Genomic DNA, 19163 nt, shown 5'->3' with positions numbered 1-19163 from the left:
AATTTTCCTTTCTTTCTTCCTCTCCCTCCCTCCGCTCCCTTCCATCCTTCTCTATTTTTCCTTCCTTTCCTCTGATCTTTCCTTCCTTCCTCCCTATCTCCCTTCCATCCTTCTCTATTTTCCTTTCTTCCTCTCCCTCCCTCTCCCTATCTGTCCCTCCCTCTTCCCTCTTCCATCATCTATTTTCCTTTCTTTCTTCCTCTCCCTCCCTCGCTCCCTTCCATCCTTCTCTATTTTTCCTTCTTCTCTCTCCCTCCCACCCATTCCTCCCCTCTATTTTTCCTTCCTTTCCTCTGATCTTTCTTTCTTTCCTTCTTTCCTTCCTTCCTCACCCTCCCTCTCTCCTAACAGGGTGTAGAGATAATCCTTGAGTTACAAACAAAATGGGACCAGAATTTATGTCAAGCAACTGAGTCACACCTGACTTTATGATTATGGCCATTGTCTGAAGAGCTGTAGGTTTCCTGCCTCGACTAGAAGACCTCCAAGGTCCCTTCCAACTCTGTTATTCTATTCTATTTTCTTTTCTTTTTTTTTTGGCCACAGTTGTTAAGCGAAACAATGCGTGGCTAAACGGGTGGGAGGCACCGTCCTACGGTGGTTCTCCTCTTACCTCTCGGACAGGTCGCAGTCGGTGTTGGTCGGAGGGCAGAGATCGACCCCTAGGCCCCTGAATTATGGGGTGCCGCAGGGTTCGGTCCTGTCCCCCCTCCTGTTTAATATCTACATGAAGCCGCTGGGTGAGATCATTCGAGGGCACGGGATAAAATATCATCAATATGCGGACGATACGCAATTGTATCTGTCTGCCCCGTGCCAACTCAGCGAAGCGGTTGACGTGATGTGTCAGTGCCTCGAGGCTGTTAGGGTCTGGATGGGGGTTAACAAGCTTGCACTCAATCCGGATAAAACTGAGTGGCTGGTGTGTTTCCCTCCCACTAATTGGCCAAGTATTCCATCTCTCAGGCTGGGGGGGTCAAACAGTACGCCCCTCAGACAGGGTTCGCAATTTGGGAGTCCTCCTGGACCCACAGCTGACTTTTGAACATCATTTGTCGGCTGTGACCAGAGGGGCATTTGCCCAGGTTCGCCTGGTGCACCAATTGCGTCCCTACCTGAACCGGGAGGCTCTCACAACAGTCACTCGTGCCCTTGTGACCCCAAGACTGGACTACTGCAACGTGCTCTACATGGGGCAGCCCTTGAAGAGCATTCGGAGACTTCAGCTGGTCCAGAATGCAGCCACGCGAGCGATCGTGGGTGCACCTCGGTACACCCACGTTACACCTATCCTCCGCGAGCTGCACTGGCTGCCTATTGGTCTTCGGATACGCTTCAAGGCGCTAGTCGTCACTTATAAAGCCCTTCATGGTATTGGACCTGGGTACTTGAGAGACCGCCTACTGCCAATTACCTCCAATAGACCGATTAGATCCCACAGACTAGGCCTCCTCCGAATTCCATCTACTGGCCAATGCTGACTGGCGACCACTCGGAGGAGGGCCTTCTCTGTGGCTGTTCCGGCCCTTTGGAACAAGCTCCCCGTGGAGATTCGGACCCTCGCCACCCTCCAGGCCTTCCGTAAAGCCCTTAAAACCTGGCTGTTCCGACAGGCCTGGGGCTGATGAGTTTTTGTCCCCCCTCGAATGGTATGGTTGTTGAGTGTTTTAAATTGTGGTATTGTTTTGTTCGTGTTCTTTTTTTCTTATTTGTACACCCACCCACCCCTGACTTGGTTGTGAGCCGCCCTGAGTCCCCTCCGGGGAATAGGGCGGCATAGAAATATAATAAACTCAACTCAACTCAACTAAACGAATCATGCAGTCATTCTGTGAATCCAGCTAATTGTGCTTGTCGGAAGCCAGATGGGACGCACTTCAGTGGAGACAGCTGTCACTTATTGATTCATTTGTAAGTTGCCTCATCCGCCCATTTTTACGGAGGGCAACTTTGAAGGGCAAATATTAAATATACGTAATAAATACATGCTAGTTGTGAATTTTGATCAGGCGATGGTGGGGAAGCTACGATGCTTGCGAGCACAAGTCCCTTTTTTTGAGTGCTGCCATCCCTTCGAACGGCCACTAAACAAACGGTTGTAAGTCCAGGACTCCCCATGCCTTGCATGCAAAAACCAGGCAGAGTTCTGATCACCCCCGTGGGCCTTTTTAAACCCTCTCCTGTGGGTACCCACGTTTCCTTCCGACCCCAAGAGAAGAGCCACGCTATTCCTGCCGGCCAGCTCCCACGGAAAGCTGCCACGGAAAGCACCTCCATGGACACCTCTTCTCCATCCGGCGTTTCTCAGCTGTCTCTCAAACTGCCTTTTTGTTCGGGGAGGGACCAGCTGGGACTTGCCTAGTGGGTTTCGGGTAAGGAGCCTCGGGGAAAAAGGCAGCCTTTGTGGTGAGCCGAGAAGGAACAGCCAAGTCAGCACGGCGGGCTGGGTTGGGGGGGGCTGGGAGCCTTCCTGGGGGTGCGCCCAGCAGGAATACACCACCGTTGCCAACTGCCGCCCTGCGGGACTTGTCACACGGTGGCGGCACTGCAGGTTGGCAACCGCCCTGCCAGAGGGAGGCGTGCCGATTGAGTGCCATTTCCTCGGCTGGATGGCACTCAATGGCCCCTCCCTGGCCTGGCCGGGTTGTTTGAGGCTTTCTCTAAAACCGAAACCAGGGGAAAAAAACTTTGGAAGACTAGAAAGAGCTCAGGGGAAAGCGACGAAGATGATAAGATAAAGAACGGTTGCAGGAACTGGTTATGTCTAGTTTAATGAAGAAAAGGACCAGAGGAGACATGATAGCAACCTTCCAATATCTCAGGGGCTGCCCCAAAGAAGAGGGAGTCAAGCTATTCTCCAAGGCACCCGAGGGCAGAACAAGAAGCAATGGGTGGAAACTAATCAAGGAGAGAAGCAACTGGGAATTAAGGAGAAACTTCCCGACAGTGAGGACAATTAACCATTGGAACAGAAGTTGCCCCCAGAAGTTGTGGGAGATCCATCACTGGAGGTTTTTAAAGAAGAGATTGACAGGAATTTCTCCAGGATGGTTGAGCAGGGGGTTGGACTAGAAGACCTCCAAGATCCCTTCCAGCTCGGTTATTCTGTATTCTATAAGGGGACCGGAGGCTCTATGAGGAATAGTTGCAGGAATTAGGTATGTCCAGTCTAGTGCCCAGGGACGTGGTGGCTCAGTGGCTAAGACGCTGAGCTTGTCAACCAGAAAGGTCGGCAGTTTGGCAGTTCGAATCCCCAGTGCCGCATAACAGAGCGAGCTCCCGTTCCTTGTCCCAGCTTCTGCCAACCTAGCAGTCCGAAAGCATGTTAAATAATGCAAGTACAAAAATAGGGACCACCTTTGGTGGGAAGGGAACAGCGTTTTGTGCGCCTTCGGCGTTGAGTCATGCCAGCCACGGCGACGTCTTCGGACAGCACTGGCCACACTTGGAATACGGCATTCAGTTTTGGTCGCCACGATGTAGAAAAGATGTTGGGACTCTAGAAAGAGTGGAGAGAAGAGCAAGAAAGAGGATTAGGGGACAGGAGACTAAAACCTATGAAGAATTGTTGCAGGAACTGGGAATGTCTAGTTTAATGAAAAGAAGGACTAGGGGAGACAGGATAGTAGCATTCCAATATTTGAGAGGCTGCCCCAAAGAAGAGGAGAGGGTCCACCTAATCTCCAAAGCCCCCGAAGGCAGAACAAGAAGCAACAGATGGAAACTGATCAAGGAGAGAAGCCACCTGGAATTAAAGAGAAACTTCCTAAGGGTGAGATCAATCAACCAGTGGAAAAGAAGTTGTAGATGTTCCATCACGGGAAGTTTTTACAGATACAGAATAACAGAGTTGGAAGGGGTCTTGTAGGTCATCTAGTCCACCCCCACCCAAGCAAGAGACCCTCCACCATTTCCGAGAGAGGGCAGCCCAGTCTCTTCTTGAAAGCCTCCAGGGATGAAGCTCCCTCAACTTCCGAAGGCAACTTCTCTTCCATGGGTTGATTCTTCTCACTTGTCAGGAAATTCCTCCTTATTTCCAGGTTGAATCTCTCCTTGGTCAGTTTCCATCCATTCTTCCTCCTCTGGCCTTCATGGAAAACAGCCTGACCCCCTTCCTCCTCTCTGTGGTAGCCCCTCAAATATTGGAAGATGCTCTCCTGTCTCCCCTGGTCCTTCTCTTCCCTAGTCTAGCCAGGCCCAGTTCCTGCAACTTTCCATCATATGTTTGAGCCTCCAGTCCCCTCATCAATCTGGTTGCTCTTCTCTGCACTCTTTCTAGAGTCTCAGCATCTTTTTTACAATGTGGTGACCAAAACTAGATCGGTACTCTAGGTGTGGCCTTACTAAGGCTTTAAAGATGTTTTGCTTCTCATTCAAGATATCAAGGCAGTGATATCTAACCTTTTGGGTCCTGAGTGCCCAAAGCATGTGCAACCCCCCAAAATACAATGCAAGCCCCTCCTCATGCCTTCCCACCCCTCAAGGCATGCCTGTGCATCCCCTGCCCATGTGTCTCACCCTCCCTCCCTTTTTGGCTTCCATGCTGGTGCGGGAGGCTTTCCAGGCCCCAAATGGGATGAAGTGGGCAAGCATGCAGCAAACCCCCAAAATGTGTGCGCCCCTCTCCCCCCGCACATGCACAGCAAAGATGTGAAGACTGGCTGGCTGGCGGGAGGCATGCGTGCATGCACGGTGGAGCTGCCTAGGGCGATGGCTGGCGTGCCCGCAGAGAGGGCTCTGCATGCCACCTGTGCCCTCGGTTTGCCATCCCAGGTATAAGGCCTCCTGCTTGAGCAGGGGGTTGGACTAGAAGACCTCCAAAGTCCCTTCCAACTTTTATTCTTCTCTCATTCTTCGCTCCAACGCTGTCGGGACTTAGGAAATGCACCATCTTCTCTATCAGGGGATCTGCCCTTTGGAGAACCCCAACTCCACCCCGAGACCCACATGTCTCTCATGTTGCCGACATTTGGAAAGCCTTTGAAGGGGAAAACCTGGCGGTCTTCCCAGGCCCGGGGCTGGGGTGGGCGTTGAGCCCCTCTGGGCAGGATTGTCCTGTGGTATGTTTCCCCCGGACAGACCCACCCCCCCGTTTCAACCTTCCCTCTCTTTGAATGATATGTCTGCAGTTTGACAGCCTCCCATTAAATAAATAAATGATACAAAGCAATCATTTGCGCCTCTCCACGCTAACCAGGTAGATTCCCAGGAACAAAGGCAGGTAGTCCTCGATGTACGATCATAACGGAGGCCAACATTTCTGTTGTTAAGTGAAATGGGGGTTGCCCTGTTTTGCGACCTTCCTTGCCACCGTTGTTAAGGGAATCACTGGAGTTAAGGTCATGGCCCAGAGGATCTCCATGGGTTGCCCTCTGTCCTCTTTGGAAGAGCTTTAGCGCTCCCACTGCCTTAAGAAAGTTCAAAATGTTCTTAAAGATCCATCTCATCCTGGGCACCCTTTTCTTTTTAAACTATTACCATCAGGCAGCCGGTACAGGGCAATAAACAACAAGGGCAAATAGGCTGAAAAACAGCTTCTATCCCAGGGCAGTTGTTGTTAGTTGCAAAATCGTGTCCGACCCATCGCAACCCCATGGACGACATTCCTCCAGGCCTTCCTGTCCTCTCCCATCCCCTGGAGCCCATTGAAGCTCACACCAGCTGCTTCGATGACTCCATCCAGCCCCCTCCTTCTCTGCCGTCCCCTTCTTCTTCTTTTGCCCTCCATCGTTCTCAGCATGAGGCTCTTCTTCAGAGAGTCCTTCCTTCTCATCAGGTGGCCAAAGTACTTGAGGTAGGTAGGTAGGTAGGTATTTAGGTAGATAGATTAGATTAGATTAGATTAGGATAGATAGATAGATAGATAGATAGATAGATAGATAGATAGATAGATAGATAGATTGTTGTTGTGAGTTGCAAAGTCATGTCCAACCCATCGCAACCCCATGGACCACGTTCCTCCAGGCCTTCATGTCCTCTATCATCCTCTGGAGTCTATTTAAACTCACACCAACTGCTTTGATGACTCCATCCAGCCACCTCCTTCTCTGCCATCCCCTTCTTCTTTTGCCCTCCATTGTTCCCAGCATGAGGCTCTTCTCCAGGGAGTCCTTCCTTCTCATTAGGTAGCCAAAGTCTTTGAGTTTCCTCTTCTAAAGAGCAGTCAGGGTTGATCTCCTCTAGGACTGACCGTCTGGGTGGCCCTGCAGTCCAAGGGACTCAATGCAGGAGTCTTCTCCAACACCAGAGTTCAAAGGCTTCCATTCTTTGGTGCTCAGCCTTCCTTGTGGTCCAACTTTCACAGCCATAGTAAAATATTAATGCAGTATCAGGGATATTCAATTCAATTGTGTAGAACAGTGATGGCGAATCCATAGCAAATGTGCCTGAGGTGGCATGCAGAGCCCTCTCTGTGGGCATGGGCCCTGCTGTCAACTGGTCTTCGTGGGTGCTGGAGTGCCAGAAAATGTCCTGAAAAATGGCCAAAAAAAATGAGTGGCTCATTTAAAAAATTGCCTTGCTTAGCAATGCAAATTCTGCTCTAAATTTGTGGTTGTAACTCAGTTGCTCTATAATGCAAGGATCCAAGCTTCTAGTCCCCCATCCCCTGGGAAGCATGTCCCATTTGTAAAGGCCTAGGATGCGCTGACGTCCATGCGCTCCAAGTAACCGAGACCTGGAAGGGACCCTGGAGGCCTTCTAGTCCAACCCCCGGCCCCTGTGAGCCGTTAATGCCTTGTGACCTGTGCATATGAAGCCCTTCTTCAGAGCCTCCCGCTGTTTCCTTTCTTTTAAAGAAATACTCAAAGGTTTCCCCATCACATTGAACAACGAGGCAGCTCTGCTGCATGCATCAATGCACATGTGAGGCTATGGGGTAGGGTTGGGGGTTAGGCCTGGGGTTAGAGTTTGGGTTTGAGAAGTTTTTGGTTAGGGTTAGAGTTAGGGTTAGGGTTAGGGTTGGGCATTGGGTTGGGGCATTGGATTGGGGTTGAGGTTAGGATTGGGGTTAGAGTTAGGGCTAGGATTGGGCAATGGGTGGAAGTTGGGGTTAGAGTTAAGGCTAGGGTTGGGGCATTGGATTGGGGTTGGGGTTGGGGTTGGGGTTAGGGTTAGAGTTAGGGCTGGGGCTGGGGGTTGGGCGTTGGGTTGGGGTTGGGATTAGGAGTTAGGATTGGGGATGGGTTTGGGTGAGGATTGGAGTTGGGGTTGGGGTTGGGGCTATGCCTAGGGGGTTGTGTTGTGGGTTTGGGGGTTGGGGATTGGTTTAGGATTAGGAGTTAGGATTGGGGGTGGGGGTTAGGATTGGGGGTGGGGCGTTTGGGGTTTGGGTTAGGATTGGGACTGGGGCTGGGGACTGGGGTTGTAGGATTAGGGCCGTGATGGCAAATTTATGGCACGCCAGCTGCATCTTCATGGCCTGAAAAACTGCCATTTCCAAGGCTGTTTTGGGGGCCCTTTTCAGGCCCGCCTAACAGCTGAAAAACGGCTTGAAAATGACCCCCCCCCCCAAAAAAAACCCAGCCAAAAACCAAGCCTTTGTGCACCAGCCAGCTAGTCTTCGGGTTTCTGCCCCCCCCCCCAGCACATGTTCCAGTTTGGGTCCTTGGTGCCGAAAAGGTTCTCCATCACTGGGTTAGGTGGGGGGGCAGCCCAGGCTGCCGTGCTTCCGCCGTGCTCCGATGCTGCTGGGTGCAGAGTCTGGGTGGGGCTCAAACAGGTTTCAGCACCAGCTCTGCTAATCAGGTCCCCGTGGGAAAAGGGAAGGGATTCCTTTGATTTCAGCACCTCTGGTGGATGATGTCATCGCTCCGTCCCTCCCTCCCTTCCTCCCCCCCCCCCCATTTCTCTTCCCCTTATCACCAGTCCCAACATGTCTCTGGGGTGGAGGAAGCGCCAGGCAAGGGGAGGGAAGGAGAGCCAGGCACATCTGCGCTTCCCCCCTGCGGTGACTTCCACCAGCCAAAACCACGACCCAGATCTCAGCAAAGGACGGGCAGTCCTCGAGTTATGACCATTCGTTTAGTGACCATTCAGAGTGACAACCGCATTGGGGAAAAAGGGGACTTTTCACAGTTACGACCATTCTAGCATCTCGCGTGATTAAAATTCGGACGCTTGACAACCGTCTCACATTTATGACGGTTGCAGTGGTCATGGGATCCCCTTTTGCGACCTTCCGGCAAGCAGGCTCAATGGAAAAGCTGGATTCATTTAACGACTGTGGCAAGAAAGGTCATAAAATGGGGCAAAAGTACAAGGGCTGCCCGTATTTTTTTTAGCCCCGCCGTAACTTGGAATCGTCACTAGATGAATGGCCGTAAGTCCGGAACCACCGTTCCTCTTTTATTTCTGAAAGTAAGGCGTAGTTTTTTACTCCGCTGAACATCTTGGCCACCTTCCCCGTTTCTCTATCATTTCTCTGACCCCTGGAAGAAGCTGGGATTCGTCCGGCACAAGTTTTGGCCAAAGCAGGGAAACCAAAATATTTGTGTCTTGTGCTCATTTTCCATCTCATCGTTTCCGAACGGTTTCTGCCCGACGGTTGCACCGAAAGCTAGCGGAGGAAACAGCCCATCAATATTTAAAACAAAGGGTGGGAAAAAAATACAAGCAAAAACAAGTTGTGCAGGTTGCAGCCTATTCGGTTGTGCTTTAAAAAACCGTGTGGCCCTGGCGCATGTGTGAATGGGGCGTGCAAGGCTAAACCTGGAGGATGAGCATTAAACGCTCGCCCCAAATTGACCGTCCTGCATGTCCCACGAATAGGATAGTATGATTTATCAATGGAAGAAGCGGGGGAGCCACGGAAGAGGGAGACCCTGTGTGAGGCTGCCCAGAAGTACTCACAGCTGCTTAGCTTCTAGTCTTGTGTGTGTGTGTGTGTGTGTGTGTGTGTGTGTGTGTGTGTGTGTGAGATTGTGCTGCCTGTGAGGATTGCGGTCTTGCTCCTTCTGAGTTGCCATGGCAGGCAGCTGTTGGTGACTCAGTCCAGGCTGTGAGCCTGGGTCGCCGGCCTCTTGTGGGGTAAGGATGCAACATCGGCAACCTCTGGGGATGGGATGGGGAGTGTGGGGCCGAGGGAATGGGGAGAGAAGGGGCGGCTGAGACCTTGGCTGCAGAACGGGTGGGGGGGAGTCCGGAGGGAGGAGGCTCCTGAGCCCTCCCCCCCACCGCCCCAAGGCTGTGAAACGGATGGTGGGAGGTTGGCACATTCGGGCTTGCGAGGTTTTGTTCATGTGGACTCACAATAAAGTGAGAGGGTGTGGTTGTGTTTTCCTGTCTGGTTAAGCTGAGAAGAAGTCTTGCACTGTAACGTCTGGCCCAGCATTTCCCTTCTTTCAAATACTGAGTCCCTTCCTCTCCCCCTCTCCCTTCTCATTTCTCCCTTCCCTGCCCTCTCCTCCCTTCCCTTCTCCTCTCTTCCCCGCCCTTCCCTACTGCCCTTCCCCTCTCCCCCTTCCCTCTACTCCCTTCCCTTCTATCTCCTCCCCTCTCCTCCTTCCCTTCTCTTTCCCTCTCCTCCCTTCCCTTCTCCTCTCTTCCCCACCCTTCCCTACCACCCTTCCCCTCTCCCCTCCCCTCTCCCCCTTCCCTTCTATCTCCCCCCTCTCCTCCCTTCCCTTCTATTTCCCTTCTCTCCCTTCCCTCCCCCTCTCCTCCCTTCCCTTCTACCTCCCTTCCCTTCTATCTCCTCCCTTCCCTTCTCCTCTCTTCCCCGCCCTTCCCTACCACCCTTCCCCTCTCCCCCTCCCCTCTCCCCCTTCCCTTCTATCTCCCCCCTCTCCTCCCTTCCCTTCTATTTCCCTTCTCTCCCTTCCCTCCCCCTCTCCTCCCTTCCCTTCTACCTCCCTTCCCTTCTATCTCCCTTCCCCTCTCCACCCTTCCCTCCCCTACCTTCCCTTCCATTCCTTCCCCTCTCCTCCCTTCCCTTTTATCCCCCTCCCTTCCCTCCCTTCCCTTCCCTCCCTTTTCTCTCCTCCCTTCCCTTCTATCTCCCTTCCTTCCTCTCCCTCTCCTCCCTCTCCTTCTCCTTTCCCTTCCCTGTTCCTCTAAGCTAATCCTCTAAGACCAGCACGTTCCATGTTCCCTTTTCCTTCTGACCTTCTCTGCTCTCCCCCCAGGCTCAACGAGCCTCTTCCCATGGGAGTGATGATCAAAGGGGACACCTTGCAGTTCCAGAGGCCCCTCAAAACTGGAGACAACGGGATTTACATCTGCCGAGTGTCCAACAGCTTTGCAGCCAAGGAAGTGAGGGCTGCAGTGGGCATCAAAGGTAGGTTCAGATGGCAACATCTGGAATTGTCCATGGGCCTTCCCATCTGGCATGGTTTTCATTACCGAGAAAATCAGGCATGAATGGGTGCTGTAGTTCCAAATAGAATCCAAAATTAAATCAGAGTCCGAGGCAAATAATTCCTCAACGTTCCAATTGATTAAGAGAGCCACCTTGGCACATCTGGGAAAACCTGAATCAGAAAAACCCACCCAGTCGAAAGTTCAAGACCTTGCCCCCCCACACCCACAAGTCCATCCCATGGTCCCATCTTCCACTGCCATGCTGGCAGTTCCACCCATCTAGTTCCGGTCAGGTGCAGAGACAAAGGATGATCTTGGCTTTCTAGAAAGAATGTTGTTATGGCTACATCGCATCTAACTCCGTACAATTCCTCCTCCCATTTTCCCACCATAGAAAAACATTCGCTGCCTGGGGAATTCTGGGAATTGAAGTTCAGTCATCTTCAAGTTGCCAAGGTTGAGAAACACTGTAGTAGAAGAATAGAAAGTGTGGCAGGCCAGAGACCCAAAAGAAAAGGTGGCTGCAGGCCTGACAATCGGGACAGTTCCCATTTGCACTGTCTCACTAACAACCGGATGAAGAATGTTTGAAGCGGGCAGAGGTACAATTGGCTCTGTGGAATCATCCTTCCTTCCCTGCTTGAACGCATCTGTCTTTCAGCACTTAGACCTATATCCCGCTTCACAGTCCTTTTACAGCCCCCTCTAAGCGGTTTACAGAGTCCGCCTCTTGCCCCCAACAATCTGGTTCCTCATTTTACCCACCTCGGAAGGACGGAAGGTTGAGTCAACCTTTAGGAGGAAGGAAGGAAGGAAGGAAGGAAGGAAGGAAGGAAGATAGCAATAGCACTTAGACTTATATCCCGCTTCACAGAGCTTTTACAGCCCTCTCTAAGCGGTTTACAGAGTCAGCATATTTGCCCCCAACAATCTGGGTCCTCATTTTACCAACTTTGGAAGGACGGAAGGCTGAGTCAACCTTGAGCCAGTCAGGATCGAACTCCATGCTGCACTGGACGCCGCTCACTTAGCAATCGCCTTGTAATGGGAATTTTGAGCCAACTGTGGTCATAACCCGAGGTCTCCCTCTACTGGGAAAAAACATTTCCAATATAGATCAGTCCAGCTTACCCCCACCTGATCCACTGGGGACATAAAAATCCTTATTCCTTTGCTTGAAAAAAAAATTATTGGAGGTTTTAACTGTCATGGGTTCTTGTGTGAAAGAATGCTAGCTGGAGTAAACTCCTAGTAGTGTTTATCTTTCTTGGGAAAGCAAAAAAAAACTGTGGCCCTTGAGTTTTCTCATAAGTATGTTGTGATTCAGGAATTTCTTCATCCCTTGATATTTTTAAAAGCCTAAACGTGTTCTTAGAAGCAGGGGAATCTACGGATTTTTCTCCACCTTTCCGCTTCCTGGAATGACTGTGAAATGTTGCACAATCTCCTGGTCAATCCAGGAGGTTTCTGTTGCAAGGCAAAAGTCTTTGGTTTGAAAGAGACGGACGTTTCTGCAGAAATGCTGGACTTTACGAGGAAATAAAATAAGGGTTCCTTGGCTAGCTTGTGTGCTTCTAAAGAGTTAGAAGTTTAAAAAGACTTAAGATAAAGGTAAAAGTTCCCCTCGCACATATGTGCTAGTCGTTCCCGACTCTAGGGGGCAGTGCTCATCTCTGTTTCTGTCAAAGGAAAACAGAAAGAAAAAGAGAGGGTGGGAGAGAAAGAAGAGAGAGAGAAAGGGGGAGGGAGACAGAGAGTGGGTGAGAGAGAGAAAGAGAGAGAGAAGGAGAGAGAGAGAAGGAGAGAGAGTGGGAGACAGAAAGTGTGTGTGTGTGTGTGTGAGAGAGAGAGAGAGAGAGGAGAGAGAAAGAGAGTGGGAAAGAAAAGAGAAAGAGGAGGGAGAGAGTGTGTGAGAGAGAGAGAAAGAGAGAGAGAGAAAGAGAGAGAGAGGGTGGGAGAGAAAGAAGAGAGAGAAAGAGGGAGGGAGAGAGAGAGAAAGAGAAAGAGATAGAAAGAGGGTGGGAGGGAGAGAGGGGGGGCAGAGAGGGTGAGAGAGAAAGAAGAGAGAGCGAAAGAGGGAGGGAGACATAGAATGTGAGGGACAGAGAGAGAGAAAAAGAGGAGAGAGAGAAAAAGAGGAGAGAGAGAAAAAGAGGAGAGAGAGAGAGAGGGTGGGGGAGAGAGATATACGTGTATTCTCAGAAACCGAATTAAATATATATGTTTAATTCCATTTAACTATGTCCATATTTAATTCCATATATTTAATTCCATTCAACTATGCCCGATATTTAAATATATATCTATATATCTTGGCCCTTCAAAATTGACTCCTGGTTCTGCTGAGCTTGAAATCTGTGTGTGTGTCTCACCCGCAGAACTCCCAGCACCACAGGTGGACGTGGTCTCCATCTCCATGATCGGCGTGGCCATCATTTCGGGGGTCTTGCTCAGCCTCCTGATCCTGGTGGTCATCCTCATGACTTGCTACCACAAGCGGAAAACCAAGCGCATCACCAAGAAATAGTAAGCAACGGTTGAGCAGACACTCGTGTTGGTTTCCTCTCCTCTCATGATCGACCTTGTCTTATGAGAAGGTCGTGAGAACCGGTCTGCCCGATCCTTTGGTTGTCAGGATTCCGAGTAATGCACCTCTTGAAATCAGAACTCCAAGTAATGCACTCCTCCTCTCCCCAGCCACCTGTTGGAATGACCTTGGTTCCCATGGGAAAATGTTTTGCTTTGACTGCAAAACCTCAGCTTAACTATTTCCCTTCCCCTGTCCCCTCTTTTACTGTGTGACAAAGCCACAAAGATGGACTCAGTCAGGTCCACTTCAGGGTTGACATTGGTCATCGTCGTTGAGTTGGAGGTCCTCCAAGGGATAAGGAAGGACCTTGGGTGGTGGAGCAGATCAAGGGTGGGGTGAAACATCAGAGGGAAGAGGGATGGATGTATGTTTCGATGTGGCAGAAGAGACAGAATCCCTTGACGATGGTTTCTGACTGTGGGACAATGTTGGTCAACCTTGGGCACTTGAAGATGGGTGGACTTCAACTCACAGAATTCCCCACCCAGCCATGCCAGGGAATTCTAGAAGTTGAGGCCCATCCAATCTTCAAGTGCCCAAGGTTGAAAAATACTCTTCTAGGAGTCTGGAAGTTGAAGTCCATCCATCCATGAAGTCAACTCACATTGGGAGTTGAGGTCCGCCCATTTTCAAGTGGTGGACTTCCACTCCACGTTCTGGGGAGGGTAGCCAACTCCTTCTTCTGGAGACAGAACCAGGAAACTGAGTCAACGGTTGGGCTGAGAGGCATTTTCGCCAAGCTCACACCCTCAGTACCTCCTCTCCTTCTCCTTGGCAGTGAGGAAGAACTGACTTTGACCCGGGAAAATTCAATCCGGCGCCTGCATTCCAGCCACAGTACGGACACCCGGCATCAGGTAAAAACTTGAGGTGTGATGGTGGCAGAGAAGTGTGAAAAACTCAACGCTTGGGTGGTGAGTTGTGGAGGAAAGTTTGTTGCCTTCAGGGTGGATTCAGGACTGGCCGTAGGACATAGAATCACAGGTTTGAAAGGGACCTTGGAGGTCATCTAGTCCATCCCCCTTGCTCAAGCAGGCGATCCTTACAGAATAACAGAATTGGAAAGGACTTTGGGGGTTTTTCTAATCCAACCCCTTTGCTGAAGCAGGAGATCCTTACAGAATAACAGAGTTGGAAGGGACCTTGGAGGTCATCTATTCCAACCTCTTTGCTCAAGCAGGAGACCCTTACAGAATAACATAAGTTGGAAGGGACCTTGGAGGTCATCTAGTCCAACCAATTGCTCAAGCAGAAGACCCTATGCCATTCCAAGCAAGTGGCTGTCCAGCCTCTTCTTGAAAGCCTCCCACGATGGAGCACCCACAACTTCTGGTGGCAAGCTGTTCCACTGGTTAATTGCTCTCAATTGTCTGGAAATTTCATCCCATTATTGGACTTCCATGGGGATGTGACTAAGAGGAAGAGCATCATGATGGTAGCAGTGTCCTAACTGTCCCATTTCTGGCCAGGGAGGGGCCATTTAGCAATTACAGCTAAAAAATGTACTCAACCCAGGGTGGAGTTTTTAAAAAAAAGATTTTTCACATCCTGCCCTTCTTTTTCATGCACTGAATCCTATCAATCTATTCTGTCTGATGGATTAAGTCCCCCAGCGCTCCCTACTGGATGCAAGTGGGAAAAACATGCACCTAGAAAGCATTTCCAAGAAATAACCCTACAAGTGAGGATTGAACCTCGAGGTGCTTTCCCTTTCGCAAAGGTTGTCCTAATTTTGGGTGTGCCCTCACTCCTTTCCTATGGCTTGGAGTTTGCACACTCTTCTTTATCAGGATTTCTGCAGAAAATGCCTGGAAATGCTTTCTTTTTTAAAAAGTTTTTTTTTATTTTTCCCTTTCAAATTCATCCATAGATATACATTCTTATAATTGCTATTTAGCATTTGTCTATTCATCATTAGTCTCTATACTCATTTTTACACACACACACAGAAACACACACACATCTATCTATCTATCTATCTATCTATCTATCTATCTATCTATCTATCTATCTATCTATAAATCATCTATCTATCTCTATCATCTATCTATCTACTATCTATCTATTATCTATCTATCTATCAGCTATCTATCTCTATCATCTATCATCTATCATCTATCTATCAGCTATCTATCTCTATAATCTATCATCTATCTATCTATCTATCTATCTATCTATCTATCTATCTATCTATCTATCTATCTATAATATAAATAGCCGTTTTTCGGGGGCATTTTCTGGCTGGTCTTGAGCAATTTTCAGGCTGTTTTCATGCCATTTTTCATGCCGTTTTCAGGCCACTTTTGGCCCGAAGAACAGCCTGAAAATGGCCCAAAAGTGTCCAGAAAACAGACATGCACTTGCCGGCCAACTGGTCTTCTGCTTGGGCACTTGGTGCTGAAAAGGTTTGCCATCATTGCCTTAGGACATTCCTTTAACGCAGGGCTGGTTTGATCTTTGGGGCTTTGACACCCCAGGAAAAGGAGAGGCCAGAATGAAAATTAGGTTCTGTTTCTATTGAGAATTCGTATTAATGGCCACCCAACTGGTTCCCACAACCCTGGGTGGCTACGCATACGTTCTAGACCTACAAAGATACCAATCTCAAAGCAATATTCTGTGTAGAATTGGAGAAGCTTTTTGGGTGAGAAGTGAAATGTTTCCAAAGAAGGGAAAAAAACCCAAGTCCAGTTGCTTTTCGAAAAAGCACCTGTGGGATAAAACCTACAGAGTTAAGTCTGCATCGTTTAGTCTTGTGGGAAAGGACTTCATCCCAACGTAGCATCTCTCGTTTTCGAGACCCATCTGTCCTTCCCGGGTAGGAGGCAGGAATTGGTTTGTTTAGTTTATTAAAAAGAAGGACTCCGGGGGAGACATAATAGCATCTCCCCATGTAGGAGGAGCTGCCACCAAGAAGAGGGAGTCACAGGTATTCCCCAGAGCCCCCAGAAGGCAGGACAAGACACAACAGATGGAAGTAACAGGTGGGAAGTTATCAGAGAGGAGCCACCTGGAACTAAGGATAAATTTCCTGACAGTGAGAACAATTAATTAACTAATGGAACAATTTGCTTCCAGAAGTTGTGGGCGCTCCATCCATGGAGGTTTTTAAGAAGAGACTGGAAAGCCACTTTGTAAGTGTACAGTCCCAGATTGTAATCGAACAGATTAAGAGAGTTGGAAGGGACCTTGGAGGTCATCTAGTCCAACCCACCACCCCCATGCTCAAGCAGGAGACCCTACACCATTTCTGGCAGAGGGCAGTCCAGTCTCTTCTTGAAAGCCTCCAGGTATGAAGCTCCCACAACTTCCGAAGGCAACTTCTCTTCCATTGAATATGGAATACCAGAGTTGGAAGGGACCTTGTAGGTCATCTAGTCTAACCCCCCGCTCAAGCAGGAGACCCTACACCATTTCTGGCAGAGGGCAGTCCAGCCTCCTCTTGAAAGCCTCCAGGGATGAAGCTCCCACAAGGTCTGAAAGGAGCTTCTCTCTGTTCTGTCCTTCAGATCGAAGAAAACCTTCCCCTGAGGTCGGAGAGCCGGCAAGGGAGCTTCCGCGGGGACAGCCTGTGCCGGGAGAGCCTCCGAGCGGATAGCCTGTGCCGGGAGAGCAGGCAGGGCAGCTTCCGGACAGACAGCTTCCGGGAAACCAGCCTTTGCTCAGTGATGGTGAGTGGAGTCAAGCAAGCTTTGCAAGGCCAACAGATTCTAAGATCCTCGCATTTTCATTTGTTTTTTTTTTTCAAATGTTGAATTAATTATGCTGACTAATGTATATGTATATTAACTCATCAAGTATGGTAGTAATCCTTTTATTACCTGTTTCCTCCGTCTACTGGTTGCACATTATTATTATTATTATAACAACAGAATTGTATCACAGCGGCCAGTTGTTTCACTGGATTTGGCATTGATTACTAGGGGGCCTAGGACGTCGTAACGTATTTTCGTAATATGCGTGCGGATCCAAGCAGTGCGGCTTTTTGCATTTGACTAATGGTGATTTTGTCCATTTTTAACTGTTTTAAATGTAATTCCAGTGCTTTTGGAATAGCACCCAGTGTGCCAATTACCACTGGAATTACCACTGCTGGTTTGTGCCATAGTCGTTGAATTTCGATTTTTAAATCCTGGTATTTCGCGATTTTTTCATGTTCCTTCTTGTCGACCCTGCTATCCCCTGGTATTGCTATGTCTATGATTGTAACCTTATTTTTCTCAGCCAGTGTGATTTTTATATTTTGTCCGTTTGTATATGAAAATCCCACAAGATCTTGACCATCAGTGATTTTTTCAGGCTTATGTTCCCACCAGTTTGTTGCTGTTTTAATATTATAATTTTTGCACAAATTCCAATGGATCATTTGTGCTACTGAAGTGTGCCGCAATTTATAATCAGTCTGCGTGATTTTTTTTACAGCAGCTGAGTATGTGATCAACAGTTTCATCAACTTCTTTGCAAAGTCTGCATTTGGCATCATCAGAGGATTTTTCAATTTTGGCCTTAATGGCATTTGTGCGGATAGCTTGTTCTTGCACAGCCAGGATTAGTGACTCTATTTCTTTCTTTAATGTTAACCATAACCAAGTTTTTTCACTGTCCACTTTATCTTTTATTTTTTCCAGAAATTGACCATGCAGTGCTTTGTTTTGCCAACTCTCCATTCTTGATTTTATCACATCTTTTCTGTATTCTTGTTTCGTCTGTTGGACCTTCAGTAGATTTTTGTTCTTTACTTCGATTAATAGATGTTTTTGACTTTCTTTTAAATAATCAGCCAGTGCATGTTTTTCTTCTTCAACTATTTGCTTCACTTGTAATAATCCTCTGCCACCTGATTTTTGGGGCAGGTACAGTCTTTCAGTATCACCACGTGGATGTAAACTGTAGTGCATTGTCATTAGTTTCCTGGTTTTTCGATCCAAAATGTCCAAATCAGCTTGTGTCCAGTTAACTATACCAGCTGTGTATCTTATAACTGGTATTGCCCAGGTATTTATGGCCTTGATTGTATTTCCACCATTCAATTTAGATTTCAAAATTTTCCTAACTCTGTTGGTGTATTCTCGCCTGACAATAGTTTTTACTTCTCCATGCTTGATATTATCCAACTGCAGAATGCCTAAGTATTTGTAGGCTTCATTTTCGTTGCATTTAATTAGTTGGCCATTGGGCATTTCAATTCCCTCACATGCAGTGACTTTGCCCCTTTTTATGGATACAGTGGCGCATTTTTCCATGCCAAACTGCATTGAAATATCGGTGCTGAATACTCGGACTGTGTTTGTCAATGATTGGATTTCTATTTCTGACTTTCCATAGAGTTTCAAATCATCCATATATAGTAAATGCGAAATTTTTTCAACTTCTTTGGCTGTTTGGTAGCCTAATTTCATTTTTTTTAAGATTACTGATAGTGGGATCATTGCGATGATGAAGAGAAGAGGTGAAAGTGAATCACCCTGGAAAATTCCTCACTTAATATTAACCATTCCGTAGATCTCATTCCCTACTGCCGACTCAGTTCTCCATTGTTTCATCGCCTTTTCAGTAAAGGATGTAATATTTTTGCTAATGCCAGTTGTTTCTAAGCATTTTATGATCCAACTATGTGGCAGTGAGTCAAATGCCTTTTTGTAATCAATCCAGACCATATTCAAGTTCGTTTTTCTGTTCTTACAATTTTCTAATATCATTTTATCAATTAGGAGCTGATCTTTTGTGCCCCTGCTCCTTCTTTTGTTGCCTTTTTGCTCTACTGGCAAGATGTTGTTTGTTTCCAAATAATCCATCATGTTATCTGCAATAATGCCTGTGAGTAATTTGAAGGTTGTTGGCAAGCATGTTATTGGTCTGTAGTTTTCAGGTGTTGTTCCTTTAGTTGCATCTTTCTGAATCAAGTATGTTTTTCCAGTTGTCAACCATTCATCAATTTGGCCCTTTTGTAAAATTTCATTCAGTTGCCTGGCCAATATTGCATGTAAACTGGTCAGATATTTGAGCCAGAAACCATGTAATTGGTCCTTTCCAGGTGATGTCCAATTCTTTACCTTTTTTTACTCGATTTTTGACCATCTCAGTTGTTATTTCTAATACTTGCATTTGTTTGTTGCCAATGCTTTTCTCAAAGTCATGTATCCACTTTGCTTCCTTGTTGTAGTCCTTTGCATTTTCCCACAATTCTTTCCAGAATTCAACTGTGGCCTGCTTTTCTGGTTTTTCACTTTTGGTGTCACCATTCACATTAAGACTTTGATAAAAACGCCGTTGG

At 48.1% G+C, this 19163-nt stretch overlaps 1 protein-coding gene across 1 annotated transcript in view; it reads left to right on the top strand.

Annotated features, from left to right (window-relative positions):
• The window catches only part of NECTIN4 (nectin cell adhesion molecule 4), a 35013-nt gene that overhangs the window by 11560 nt on the left and 4290 nt on the right, over nucleotides 1-19163 (top strand). Inside the window, exons 5-8 of the mRNA XM_032234339.1 lie at nucleotides 10125-10276; nucleotides 12678-12825; nucleotides 13668-13746; nucleotides 16399-16560. Coding sequence (XP_032090230.1) covers nucleotides 10125-10276; nucleotides 12678-12825; nucleotides 13668-13746; nucleotides 16399-16560 — 541 coding nt within the window. The remainder of the gene's footprint in view (nucleotides 1-10124; nucleotides 10277-12677; nucleotides 12826-13667; nucleotides 13747-16398; nucleotides 16561-19163) is intronic.

The sequence above is a fragment of the Thamnophis elegans genome, chromosome 17 (assembly GCF_009769535.1).
Source record: "Thamnophis elegans isolate rThaEle1 chromosome 17, rThaEle1.pri, whole genome shotgun sequence".
NCBI classification, from domain to species: domain Eukaryota; kingdom Metazoa; phylum Chordata; class Lepidosauria; order Squamata; family Colubridae; genus Thamnophis; species Thamnophis elegans.
The sequence above is the reverse complement of the archived record's forward strand: the minus strand, read 5'-3'. Positions and strand labels throughout refer to the sequence as shown.